This window comes from Sarcophilus harrisii, chromosome 3, assembly GCF_902635505.1.
Source record: "Sarcophilus harrisii chromosome 3, mSarHar1.11, whole genome shotgun sequence".
Taxonomy (NCBI): domain Eukaryota; kingdom Metazoa; phylum Chordata; class Mammalia; order Dasyuromorphia; family Dasyuridae; genus Sarcophilus; species Sarcophilus harrisii.
In genome coordinates, this window is record NC_045428.1 from 417,677,264 (window position 1) to 417,692,017 (window position 14,754).

Sequence of the window (14,754 nt, forward strand, 5' to 3'; positions counted from 1 at the left end):
CAGGTGAGAAATGAATTACATTTTATAGAAAATAGTCTACCAAACAGATATCATAAAAGGGCAATCAATATACAGCTTGAAGGGCATGTTTGAAAGAGGGGAGGAGGAAAGGACACAGTAGTCAGTGAGCCAGCCTATCTTTGCCATGTTGCCTTGGTGATAATGGAAGGAAGATGGGAGAGCTCAGGGCTGATTTTGAATAAGCACAACAGTTTGTGTTTCAGCAAAAGTTATGTTGTGATTTTCCCCTACTTTCCTCTTGTTATATCCCTGAATCACTGTGTAGTTTCAGTGATCTTGTCCCCAGACTATGTCTGCTTCTCTCCAGCAAAGGCCCAGGTCTCAAGACAATTGCTTATAACATAATAAAGATAGGTGTTTGCATTGCTGGATGGCAAATTTCTTGGAAAAGCAACAAATCTGAATAATGTTATCTGAGTCATTGTATTTTTTTAAAAATAAAATTAAGTTTTGTTTTTCTCTGCTAGTTAGATAACATAGGGTTTAATGATTTGAGCATTATGGGAATTCAGATACACTTATAATTTTAGACCTGAAATAATGATCTACTAGACCCTCAATGCTTTTGTCAATTCTCAGACTCTGAGCACTATTGAGGTTTAGTTCTATTTCCTATGTTCCTGGGTAAGAATAACCAGTACATATATACTTGTATTTAAATTACCTTGGGACTTTTCATGTCTCATTGGAGATGGAAAAGGATTGTTTTATTACTGGATAAATTTGGAATAGCTTCAGAAAATGAAATTGGCTTCGGCTCTTATAAGGATTCTGACCTATTCTTTTAGTACTCAATGTGACACTCAGGTAACATAAGTTAAAATGTGAAGCAGCAAGTCAGTATTTCTCAGTGTTCTAGATGTATTATTTACCTTTACGTCGCCAAACATGGCTGGAAAGTTATGTGTCTTTGTTCCTAAATCCAAATGGTAAAGAATGTCTTCATCCATAGAATCCAGGTGAGGGTTTTTAACATGGACAAACTTATTTCTAGGGGAGGAAAAGGAGGATTAATACAGGAAAAAGTCAGGGGATAATTCCCAAACAAAAGAGAAAGAATATATTGAAATATATCATGAAATATGATCATGTTGGTTTCCCAATATGTTTTATATGCATGTTCTCATCTCTCATCTCTCACAAGCATTGAGTTGGGATCAGATTATTTGTTGGGATTCCCAAGGTTTGACCCACCCCCAACACAAAAAATCTTAAAAGTTGCAGCTGATGTGGAATCTTCTCAAAAAAAAGGGGGGGGTTGCCTTTTCAATCATTTTGTCAGTGGCTGTCATGATTGAAGGAACTATTCTTTATTCTTTGACTAGCTGTAGGCCCCAAAGTATTATAGCAGTAAAGGATCATAACTAAGTTGAAACAGATGAATAAGGATAATCTTAGAAGTAAAAAGGAAAACTGATTTGGAAGGACAAGAAAAGATTCTTCATGAGGCCTTTGCTGAGTCTCCCCAAACTAGTGGTGTCTCCCTACACAATCTTCTTGTTTATAGTGTGAATATACTTACATATATTCTTGTCTCTTCTGACTGGCTCTAAGCTCCTTGAAGTCAAGTCCTATTTTTGTTTTTGTTTTTGAATCCTCAGTGTTCAGCACAATGCCTGACACTGTAGATGCTTAATGAATGTTTATTGAGTAATTAGTAACAGGATACATAGAGAAAAAACAAAGCCAGAAAGTCTATTTGTCATAAACAATTGGAACTATAAAAGGAAAAAAAAAACAGAAGGAATAAAGAATGGAAATTAAAAAAAATACCGAGGGCCAGATAAGAAGCAGAAAAACGAAAAGCAGCAAATCTTTTGTCCTAGGAGCATCTTTCTAATAGAGATCAGAAGCTCTAGATAGATGTGTGTGTGCATGTGTGTGCGTGTGTGTGTGTGTGTGTGTGTAAGAGTCAGAGAGAAGAGAGAGAAAGAGAGGGGTGAAGAAAGAGACAGGGAAACATAGAGAAACAGAGACAGAGAGATGGAGAGACAGAGGCAGGGAGATAGAGAAAGGCACATGGAGAAATAGAGAGAGCTACAAGACAGAGACAAAGATGCAGAAAAGAGAAAGGGAAGTATACAGAGAAAGATAAGGGAGAGAGATAAACAGAAGTAGAGGAGATTATATACTGAATGACTAAATGACTAAATACAAAATAATATGAGTCAAGAAATAAGGGATACTATCCTAATATCTCCAATTGTAAAGATAATAGTTAATACTTGATTTCACTATAAAACTCACCTTCCCCTAGTACTTCAATATCTTTTTCCAGATCAAATGTTGACTTCAGAACACAGCCTTCAAGTCTTTCTACCTTCCCTATCTGCTTTCATCTTAGCTGTAATCCAAACCATAACTTTCTTTCTATTTCACCTTGCCTTTTAATGACTTATTGCACATAGTGTTATTTCTACCTCTTGCATTAAGCTTTCCCCATCCTTTCTGTAAATCACAGTTTCAGTTCTGACTCGTCACAGATGCTACCTGATTTTTACCAACTATTCACACCTAAATAAACACAAACCTCACCTGAGTCAATAATTTCATAGCAGCCTGCAGGAAGCAAAACTGATTGCTATACTTTCCCAGATTTCCCCTGCTTATTCTCTGGGGGAAGAGTTCCTAGAGGGAAATCCAAAAATGAAATCACAAGATAAAGAGATGTCAAAAAAAAAAAAAAGAAAGAAAGAAGAGTAGATAATGCACATTTAGAAGAGTCAGCTTTTGAATAATCAAATCATATACTTTTCTCAATATGCAACTAGGGAAATCTGTTCACTGTCCTATTTAAAACTGAAGTTCAAATCAAATATTATCCACCAGAGGCAAATCTCCTAATATTTAGGATCCACCTTTTGACTTCTGTAGAAAATTTTCTTGGATGACAAAGGAGGAAGGTCAACAGCTATCCATGAGTTGACCCAAGGGCTCTAATATATATTGTGGGGTTTTTCTCATTACTTTGGCATACAGCTCTCAAACAGGAAAGCTAAGAAAAAAATACTTAGTATCTCCTGGTAGAGGGAGATGATCTCATTTATAGGGAAAGGAATAAACACTGATTAAGCTTCAATTATATTTTGGACATTGTGAGTCTTTATAAATATTATCTTGTGATACTACCAACAAAACATAGGAGGTAGGTGCAATCATTATCTTCATTTTACATTTGAGGAAACAGATAGATAGGAGTTAAGTGACTTGCCTAGGGCTATACAGCTAATAAATGTCTGATGTCAAATTTGAAGTCAAATCTTCTTGAGTCTAGATACTATTCCAACTCTGGTGCTACTTTGATGCCCCTGTAAAATGCAAGAATAAGGTCCCTTCCTGCTCCAGATCTATGATTCTCCTTTATTAGCATTCATTTTGAATCATTACAGAAGAATTATTAAAAAATCAGCTTCTGAATAATCAAATTGACTTCATATACTTTTCCTAACATACAACAAGGGAAATCTGCTCCCTGTCCTATTTATAACTGAAGTTCAAATCAAATATCCTCCAGAGGCAAATCTCCTAATATTTAGGATCTGCCCTTGGTTCCTGTGGAGAATTTTCTTGAATGACAAAGGAGGAAAGTCAACAGCTATCCATGGGTTGATCCAAAGTGCTCCAATACATTTTGTGTGTTTCTTTCATTACTTTGGCTTACAGTCCTCAAGCAAAACCATTAACCTCTAATATGCATATATTTCCCCAGAATTTCTTATAGCTGAAAATATTTTAACTAACTTCCTAGTGCAGGCCCTTTCTCACAAGTTCCATCCTAGCTACTGTTCCTAGTCCCTAAGTGGGTGTAGAAGGCAGAGGGAAAAGAGCAGGCAAAGAAGTGAGAGTGTTTTATTTCTTTCTTTTCCACCATTTCTTCTTGATCTGCATTATAGCCACCTAATGCTGTATTTCTCAGATCAAGCCAGTGAATTTTAAAAGAGCCACTCAATCTTTTGATGTCATCTTCTATTTCAAAACTGAGGGAAAAAAAATAAAACTCCCTCCTAAATCCTTTTCTCTACTGATTACCACTGTTTAGCCTTTCCCCACAAGTCCTTCTTCTTTAACTTCTCTTCCTTTAAGTAAAGAGCCTCCCCCATCACCATGCATTTTCTTTATTTCCACAGTTATTCAAATGGAAAAAGAAGAGCAAAAAAGGCAAGTACCCCATTACTTGCTAAATAAAAAACTGTGGAATCTACTGTGATCTCTGTAAAGTCTTATATCAGAAAGGAGAGGACCAAGGTTCATAGCTGTAGGTGATTCTACCCTGGATTCCCATTCCTTATCTGGCTAACCTCCTCATCTATCTGGGATTCTTTTAGTGAATCATCTTTGTCTTGGCTAGTCATTAGGGCTCCTCCCTTTTTATCCTTACTGAAGTATAAGAAAGTTCCCCTTTCTTCAGTCAATGAATGCAGGATTATGATTTTTCAAAAGGAATTTTCACTAAGATATCAAACTAACAGAAAACCAATAACACACAAAATCCTAGAAAGAAGCAGATTTCCAGGTTACAGATTTCTGATCCCAACTTTAATGTCAAATCAAAATTTGGTCTGGCTAACATAGTTTCAGAAAATCATTCTTCTTTTTTCTATATTTGAACCCATCTGAGGACACCTTTCCCAAGAGTCCTCCTTTCAGACTTTCAGAAATACCTCTTTTCAATCTATCTTTTGGTTCTGGCTTTTCCTTCAGGGAATGAAGTAGAATAAAATCTAGCCAGGTAGTATAATAGACTAGCACTTGGTTAATTAGCCATCCCTAAGTAGAGAAAAACATCATTTTACAGATTGTACTAGTGTATCAGAACAGAGCCTTCAGATATTCAGGCATCATCTCCTCAGGGGGGCTATTCGCCTTTCCTAAGGGGCAAAAAGTAATTTCTTCACAGTACTTTTTTTCCCAAAATCATATAAATGTATACATTTCTTCCATCTGCTCCTGTTATACTAATTTCTCTCATTCCCAATGACTGCTTTCTTGAGCTGAAATTTTTCTGTAGACTTTAAATAGAATCTAAGAATTACTATGGTTTCGTGAAATAGGGTCTTGTTTAGATTCAGAGGACTGGGATCAAAATCTTGGTTTTTGCCAATTATTATTTATATAACGCTGGATAAGGCACTTAAATTTTTAAGGTCTCAGTTTTCTCACATCAAATGGGAATAAACAACACAGCATTAATGACCTTATAAAATTCTTAGATAAAATATATAAAAACCTGGAAAATCTCAAAGTGTGATACGAATGTCAGCTCTGTATTATTATACTATGTCAATTGAAAAGACTTAGGCTATGGGCCTTACAGCAAACTGTATTATACAAATACACACACACACACACTCACACATGCACATACACACATATTTGTATGTATATCTTTAATAAGCTATTTAAATTATAATAACAGATTTTTTGCATTTCTGTTAGTACTTCTTGCAAAGGGTTATAGGGATGATCAAATAAGATAATATTTGTAAAGCACTTAGCACAGTGCCAGGCACATAGTTGCTGCCTAATAAATGTGTTTTCTCTCCTCTCTTTAATGGGCATGTCACTAAGACTTCAGCAAGAGATATTTTTCAACAGAAGAGGTTTTCAGGACTACATTTCCTTGAGGTCTTTGGACAAGCAAGGACTCTAATTGGTGGGGATTGTGCCACAAGGCAGGATGTTTAAAAAGAGGATGACATGAGTATAGAATAAGAATCAAGTGAACATGGGAGTAAATGGAGCTATGGAATAATTTTATGGAGCTGAAATTAGGGTGGAGAGACCATATGGAACTCTGAAGCTAGGATATCCCTCAACAGCAGAGTCACAGATGGATCACAACCTCTAGAGCCAAGGTGAAAGCATTTGGCTACTCTCCAGTATACTGCAGGAGACTTCCCAGAAAGAAATGCCCAGAGGCAGATGACTGTGTACTAGAAATATTTACCACTGTGGCCTTCTGAAGTGACTGCATCCCTTTCCTGCCATATTGAGGAACCAAAGGGATTTAAAAAGAAGAATTAGTATATAATCTTCCTGTAAGTAACTTCTTTTGTGTGGGTTCAGAGAATGTTTTGCTATGGATTCCCTTCTTTGTTTTTAAATAAGGATGAGGACTTGAGCTAAGAATCAGATAATTGACTACATAACACAACCATACAGGGAGTATGAGTGATACTATATCATCATCATCATCCTTATAATACCTAACATTTATATGGCACTCACAATACACTAGACATTGTGCTAACAAACCTTGGGAGGTAGATGTTATTAATATCCCCCTTTTAGAGATGAAGAAACTGAGGCAACCAGATGTAATGAAGTGACTTTTCCAGGGCCACACAGTTATTATAAAGGTGAATATTGAAAACTATCTTTGCATGTATTTGAAAAAATAAAATACAGTTAAAGAAAAAAATAATGAATAGGAAGAATACGGAGAAACAAAGAAAGACTTAAAAGAATTCATGCAAAGTGAAGTAAACAGAATCAGAAAATTATGTATATAATAAGTACAACAATTTAACTGAAAAAGCAATGAGATGAAGTTAAGTGTGATATAATTATGATGAATATTGGCCCTGGAGAAGAAATTGAGAAATGTGAATCCTCTTTCATTAGAGAAGTGAGGAACTATGGCTGTGGAATGTTGCATTTATAATCAGTTATATTGGTTGGTTTTACCTAACTACTTTTCTTTGTTATAAGAGAAGGATGGAAAAAAAAATATAAAGGAAGGTTTGGAGAAGCAAAAAAAAATTTTTTTTTGATTTTACATAAAAAAATGTAAATGAATCCATGCAGAGTAAACAGAACAAGATACACAATGACCACAATAATTTAACTGAAAAAGCAGTAAGATGAAGCTAAGTGTGATATGACTAATCTTGCCCCTTGAAGAGAAATGTAACACCTTTATTTCTTTGGTGAGATGGGGGGGTGGAGTCCTATGGATATGGAATATTGTATACATGACATGATTGAGGTTGACTGGTTTTAACTACTTTTCTTTGTTAAAAGAGAAAGATGGGGGGAAAGTAAGGGAAGACTTGAGCAGAGGAGCAGGGAATTTTAAAAGATTACTAGTTCATTATCACAAAATACAGCGATACAATTTTAAAGTAAGCAAACAAATAAATATAAAAAATGACTAGTGCTTACTTTGTTAGATTTCTTTGTTTTTATGGACACTTTTGTACATTTTGGATTTTCCCTTTCCTGCTTCTCTCATACAGCCCACCATACAGAAAAGAATAAATGCAAACCTCTCCCTAAAGTTTCATAAACTACACAGCATGGCCAGACTTTAGAAAATACAGCCAAAGAAAAGACCCAACAGGGAAGTAGCCAATGGATAAGTCTTTCCTTTTCGTGGCCTCTTTGTCTTCATCATTTTTTCATTCTCTCCCTCCTTCCTTCTCTCCTTCCCCTCCTTCCCTCCCTCCCTCCCTTCCTTTCTCTCTTCCTCAATCCCTTCCTCCCTTCTTCCCTCTCTCCTCCCTTCGATCTCCCTCCCTACTTTCTTCCTCCCTCCCTTCCTCTCCCTTCCTTCTTCCTTCCCTCTTTTTCCATCCTCTCTATCCCTCTCTCCCTTCCTCCCTCTCTTTCCCTCCTCTCTCCCTCTCTTTTTTCTCTCCCTCTCTCTCTGTGACTCCCTGTCTCTCTCTCTGTCTCTCTATCACTGTCTCTGTCTGTCTCTCTGTATCTCTTTGGCTCTGTCATTGTCTCTGTCTTTCCATTTCTCTGTTTCTTTGTCTCTCTTTCAGTCTCTGTCTCTCTCTCTCTCTCTCTGTCTGTCTCTCTGTCTCTGTCTCTCTTTCTGTCTCTCTGTCTCTGTCTCTCTTTCTGTCTCTGTCTCTCTCTGTGTCTCTGTCTCTCTTTTTCCCTCTCTCCTGCAGGAATGAACACCTCGGGGGTCCACCTCTGCTAAGAATGGGCAAGTGATTCTTTTTGTTGAAATACTGGAATGACTGAAGTAAGATGAAGGAAATTTCATACACACCACAGTGAATCAACGAGTACTTTTACAAATGCCTAAAGCTTGATGAAGATTAATGATCCACAGCATTCTGTGAACTTGGGGATAACACCTAAGCTAAATATGCCGACAGTTTCCATAGATTTATGCTTACCCTACAGTTGTGTGACATGAAATTTTTGAAGCAAATTTTATGCAAAGTCAATCACAAAGCTGGTGAGGTTGTTCCATAATAGGCTGCTGGAAACAGTCAGACCTCCCTGGGGCACTGGGAGGCACCTTTAATTATGTCCCAGGTTCAGCCAATTGTCTCCTGAGTTGAAGAATGAACTCTCTGGAGTGTACTTCAGGCTTGACTTTGAATTTCTTCACTTAGGGGAGTTGGTTAAAGCCTAACAATGTTTCCGTGATTTATATTGCCCCAATTTCTTAGATAAATCAGTGTGCAGAAATCTGATTTAAATAAAAATGTTATTGGTAAGACAGTTGCATTTCTTTTTTCCTTTCATGTTATAAATGTTATTTCCACTGCCTAAGCTTTAAAGTTAAGGAGTTTAAATAGTAGCACAGGCCAATAATCAGAATTTAATTTAATATAACACCTAAAGAGTGCTCATCTAATCAGAACAAATCCAAAAATGTCAAAATTACTCACCCAACATAAGTATTCCTGTCAGTCCTCATAGATTCACTGGAGTCAGCTAAAATAGATGTCATGTTTTTCAACTATGAGATAATCAGTCTTGAGTTTGAAATCAAAACAAGGAAAAAAAATAGCAATGTCCGCTCTTAATTTGTGGATCTAAACAGAATTTTTCAGGTGCCTTTGCTGTGATTAGAATGATGCCTCTTGCCTGATGTTTTTCTTCAAAGATCAGCAATAGAACTTTTCTTTGGGCCTTTTCACCAACCCAATAAATTCAAATATTCCCCCTTCTCTTATGACCTTTTATTATATACTACAGTTCGGACATCACCGAAACATTTCACCCAGCAGATTGGCTCCCTCAGAAGGTGTGTCATCCTATCCCCCAACTGTCAGGTTGGAAGCCTGTTCACTGTTTGTCCACATTCCCACATCTGGCATTCATCCCAGAATGAGTTTCATGGGGCACATGGACTTATTTGCTTAGAGAACCAGTAATGGATGCAGGTCCTCAGTTGGTTTCCATAACAACCCCACTGGGTTTTCCTGCAAAAGTATCCTGTACACGTGAGAACTTTCAGTCCCCAAACAATCACCCCCTTCTCCAAACCACTTCCCCACCCCCACAACTCAACTTCTATTTTCATTCTTTCTAATCACAAGTCAGGATAACATCTAAAGTTAATATTTAAGCATAACATCCCTTGGACTTTGCTAGTAGAGCTTCTCATGCAGATGACCACTATTTAAACAGTATTAATTTTTTAAGGCCTCAATATCTACAGTGGTTCTCAAAATATGGTCTAGAGTATCCTGGGGATCTCTGAAATCCTTTTAGAGGGTCTACAAATTCAAAAATAGTTTTTATTTCCAATATGGTAAATACCTACAAATATAATCCAGATAAACAAAAATGCTTTGGAGAAATACTCAATGATTTTTAATAGGATAAAGAAACTGAAAACAAAAGTTTGAGAACTACTGATCTAGACTGTCATGCTGAGTCTGTGTCATAATGAATTGACTGTTTGGAGGTATATCCAGGAAGAATTGTTGAAATATCAATCTGATATTTTTAGAAAACACAGTGTCCTTGTAAAGGGTTATATAAACACCCCACACACACATACACACATAAACACACATAAATGTACACATATATGTGGATACAATATGTGTGTATCCATATAAGTCAAAATGTAAAATATTCATAGATCCAAAAGTACTCTGAACATTTAGAATTTAGTAATATGCATCAAAAATGCATATTTCCCCCCAAGAATGTGCAAAGTAGTTTTTTTATATATATTTCTAATACTATAGCATGTGTTGACATCTATAGCCATTCTCCATAGGGCTGCTCTAGCTGACAGTTTTTTTTTTCCTTCTGAACCTCCACATCAACTTTCCTCTCTATAAAACCCAGCTACCAGTTCATCTCTCCCTTGGGGATGCAGCAACAGAATTTGAAAGTTGAAGTGGAGATAGTTCAGGGAAAGAATCCAGCAGCATGGCATTTGGCAGCATGGCAGCAATTGGCAGCATGGTGGAAATGTCAAACTTAAATAAAAATGGGGCTAGTAAACCAAAAGGATCCCTTCAGGCTGTGTATTGACTTATCAAACCACTTATTAACATTATCTATATTTTATTGCATTTTAAATTTATTTTGTTAAATATTTCCCAGTTACATTAATGTCATGAGCCATAAGTGGCCTGCAGGCTGTATATATGATACTTCTAATATAGTGACCTGGGAGTCTGAAAACTAGAGTTTAAAGCAATCAATACAACTTATTAAGCACCTACTATGTGCCAGGCACTGTATTAGGTAAGCTCTTAACTAACTGTGTAGCTTTGTGTGAATCACTTAATCTATCCCTGTTTTAGTATTCTCATCTGTAAAATTGAAGTGGGAGGAAAGTTGAATTAGATGGTGTCAAGTCTATCTCATTTCTAATTCCTAGAACTCTTAGCCTGTCCCATACACCTCACATCTGAACTCTATTTTAAGTCTTTTCTCTCTTGCCTTCCCCATCCAATTTAGGACACAAGAGCCTTAAGATGAGGGACTGATTTTTTTTTCCTGTTTGTGTCCCCAACACTTTGCACAGTGTTTGGCACATAAGGTATCATAAATGTTTCCATTTGTTCATTTATGAATTTTCAGTGACCATAAGTTTCAAATGTAGTTGTCTATCTACATTGGAAGATTGAGTTTCTTCATTGGGAATCTTGTTACTTATGAAATTTCATACTAGGGCCAGAGGAAGTGATCTAGCCCACAACTGAAATGACTAAATAACAACAATAAAAGCAAATTTTGACATTTCTATCCCCAAATCACTGTTTAAAGTTGTGTAATTTCCTTTGGAGAAGATCTGTGGAAATTTCTAACTCAGAATCAGACTCTCACAATTTCACACAGGGTGACCTAATTCTGCTAATTGATAAACAGACATTTGTGAAGTGCTAAGTACTGGGGATGCAGAAAAAAGAAAAACCTGTAATACCTCACTTGAATAATAATTCCTTTTATATTTCATTCCATTAGATTGTAAACTCCCTTAGGGCAGTGACTGTCTTTTGCCTCTTTTTATTTGAGCTTAGCACAATGTTTGCTACATTGGAACTGCCTAACAGATATTGATTGATTAGCCAATTTCTTCAAAACAAGGTCATTCAACCTTTGCTTTAAGACCTCCAGTGAGAGGAAGCCCATCTCTTCTCAAGGAAGTTCATTCCATTCTATAGAGCTAAATGTTGTGAATTTTTTCCACACTCCTAGCTTGAGAAAACATGTCATTTATGTCTGCATTGGTGACTGTAAAGCAAAGGAAGAATTGGGTACAAACAGTCTGCCCTCTGCCTTATACCAGTTTGTAGGTTTTGGCAACAATAAATAAAGCCTTTTGCCTTATGACTTAGCCTACTTTGGCCTGCCCAGTGTTCTTTTCAGCAATCCACAACAATGCTGAGCATTCAGCATCTCTATTTTTCTTGGTCACCCCTTCCATCTTTTGCTTGAAGGAACTTTTTAATTTATAGTTAGGGAGTCATGTCAGGGGTACAGGGACTCTAATTTGGCATTTACTTCTGGTTCTGACAGGTGAAAGTGTTAGCTAATTAGATAAATGTCAGGTAATTAATTAATCCAGTGAATTAATCTGACTTATTAAAATGCCTGTTTTTAGTGCAAATTTTGGATTTTGCTAACCAACAGTTTTGATCTGCAAAAATATCATGGAACTCTGAGACTTATATGCCCCATGAAGCAGCTCCCCTGGACATTGAGGAAAGTCCTCATCAACCCCACTGAATTGTAGAATCTGTTTATAGATTTTATGAAAATAGAGAGCTAATTAGGGCCTTCTGGGCAAACAGTTTATGCTCCATGGTTTTCCAATTTCCCTAAGCCTTGACTCTAACTCTATTTTTTATTAAGTAGGGGGGAGAGAAAGGGAAAATCATTTTGCCTTTTTTTTTTTTAAAGAGTTCTGCCATACTTGACTAGTCAGTGCTTTTCATGAGGAAAGGAGAAAAGAGAAAAACATTCAATCATATACTTTGGGGAGTGAAAGATCTTAGCTCTCCTACAATCACTGAGCAATTTTCTGTCTTGCAGGCTAAGCAGAATGCTGTGACTCAGCATGGGCAAAGGATTGGTTTTCTGAGTCAGGGAATCCAAATCCCAGCTTCCTCAGTGTTTAGCCTCGGGCAAGATACTTAACCTTAGTTCTTCCTGGGTGATAAAAACATTATAATATGACCTCTCTCATGTGGGGTTTTATATCCAGCTTAATTTTGCCTTTCAGCCATGCATGCTTGAGAGAAGAAATTAAATCCTATGTATGCTGCTTACCGCCCTTTGGGCCCCTTTCCACCTTAAAAATACTCTGCTCCCCTTCTTACCCACAAGGGGAAAGAGTGCTAGATGTCTAGTTCAGATGATCTGAGTTTGAATTCTGCTTCTACCACTTTCCTACTTCTGGGACCTTAGGCAAATCTTAATTTCTGTGGGACTTAATTTCATTTGGAAAACAGAAGAGTTTTGGTAAGTGGTCTTCAAATTCCCTTCCACCTCTTGGCGGAAGTATCATTCCAAGTATATGTGAAATCAAGAAAAGTATTGAGTCGTCATATCACAAATCTTTTTCTTCTTCTATAACCTGGCCCCTATCAAGCCTCAGCACTTTTTGAGCTGATACATATGCAGAGAGATATAACTGATAAATGCTGGGGACACTATTGAGGTCCATCTGCCATGGGAAACTTAGTGAACTGGAGTTAGAACTTCTGGGAGAGGAGACCCATGAAGTTTCTGTGGAGAAAGAAGCTGCAGAGAAGTAGGTGAAGCCTATTACTTCTCAACATGTCCTCTCTTTCCAGCTGACCTCCTTAGAGGCTGCTAGAATGGACCTCTTTGGGTAAAATTAGGTCTTCTCTTGATTTCATCTCGCTCCTTGCTAAAGCACATTGACACTCATATGTTCTTTATTATAGTCTGACCTGTATAACATAGAAACAAGATTTCTGTTTGCTTTTTAGATGAATTTACACAATTCTTGCTATTTGTGATGGTCTTTTGTAAAATGAACATTTCATGGGAAGGAGCTAAGTTGGTGAATATAACTTTTTCTTTAAGAATAACCAGGAAAAACCACCTTCCTTTTGAACCAGACTAAAGCTTCTTAAACTGTGGGTCACTACTCCATATGGGGTCACATAACTGAATGTGAGATTTGAAAAGTATTGTTATCAGTAAGTGTTTGATTTATATATATTATATACTTATGAACCTGGGGTTATGTAAAAAATTTTCAGGTGAAAAGGAGTCATGAGTGGAAAAAGTTTAAGACGTCCTATTTTAAACTATGAGTATCTGAGTAAGCAGATAGATATAATTCTACACTGAAATCGCTTTTAGAAATAGGTGAGAGAGGAAGCAAGTTCCCAATCAAGCCTCTTGCTCTTCTCAAGGCAGAAATTTCTGACTTTTTTGGAGAAGGGTCATCTGAATTTTATGCTGTCTGCAAGCTGTGTCATTTAGATAATGAGGTGTGTGTGTGTGTGTGTGTGTGTATAAATATTCTTTCTCTCCATTTCTCTTTCTCTCTCCATCTCTCTCTCTCTCTCAATCTCTTTCCCTCTCTAAGGAAACAACTTCAAACCTATTTTTGATTATATTAATCTGTAAGAAGAGTATGGTTAGAAATTTGGCCATTCCAAGAAAATTTTCAACATCTTCCATAAACAGTCCTTGTAATGAGGCTATCATGTGCTCTTTCCCATACCCCAACATCTTGTCCCAGGTAAACCTGTTCTTCCAGTTTTCCTCTAATTCCTCATAAGTGTTCTTGGTTTCTTCTTCCTTTTTCCACTTCCAGACTCAACACTCTTGTCACAATTCAAACCAATCCTTTATTAGTTTAAATCCAAAAACTGAACAAAATGACAAAACTGTAGTCCATTTAACAATTAAAGATTAATTACCTATAGCAAAAGAAAATTCAGAATAGAAAAAAAATAAAAGGATATTCATCTAGGATATAGCACAAGTGCACTGTGCTAGTCTGCTGTCAGATGCACGAAGGAGGAACTGCAGACCCTTGTGTCCTGGATGTTTTATACCCAAATGACTAGGAAGCTATGAAAACAGTCTTACTGGAACCACATGTGCAAAAATTTTTGTAGCAGCTCTTTTTGTAGTGGCAAGGAACTGGAAACTGAGTGGATGACCATCAATTAGGGAAGGACTGAATAAGCATGGTATGTGTATGTTATGGAATATTATTGTTCTATAAGAAATGATCAGCAGGTTGATTTCAGAAAAGCCTGCAGAGACTTGCATGAACCAATGCTAAGTGAAGTGAGTAGAATCAAGACAGCATTGTACATTGCAACAATAAGGCTATGTGATGATCAACTGTGATGGACTTGGCTCTTTTCAACAATAAAGTGATTCAGGCCAATTCCAATAGACTTGTGATAGAGACAATAGATAGAGAGCATCCAGAAAGAGGACTATGGGCCTGAATGTGAATTACAACATAGTATTTTCACCTTTTTGTTGTTGTTGTTGTTTGCTGCTTGTTTTTTTCTTTCT

The 14,754-nt window shown here is 36.8% G+C and overlaps 1 protein-coding gene across 3 annotated transcripts in view; it reads right to left on the bottom strand.

Annotated features, from left to right (window-relative positions):
- The window catches only part of UPP2 (uridine phosphorylase 2), a 44,989-nt gene extending 35,894 nt beyond the window's left edge, over nt 1–9,095 (bottom strand). The window contains exons 1-2 of one of the 3 annotated variants that reach the window (XM_031960645.1): nt 8,658–9,095; nt 894–1,011 (exon numbers count right to left, since the gene is read on the bottom strand). In XM_031960645.1, coding sequence (XP_031816505.1) covers nt 894–1,011; nt 8,658–8,719 — 180 coding nt within the window. In that variant the 5' untranslated portion in view covers nt 8,720–9,095. The remainder of the gene's footprint in view (nt 1–893; nt 1,012–8,657) is intronic. The other 2 variants (XM_012544725.3, XM_023499221.2) reach the window with 2 other exon arrangements.
- Nucleotides 9,096–14,754: the final 5,659 nt, after the last annotated feature.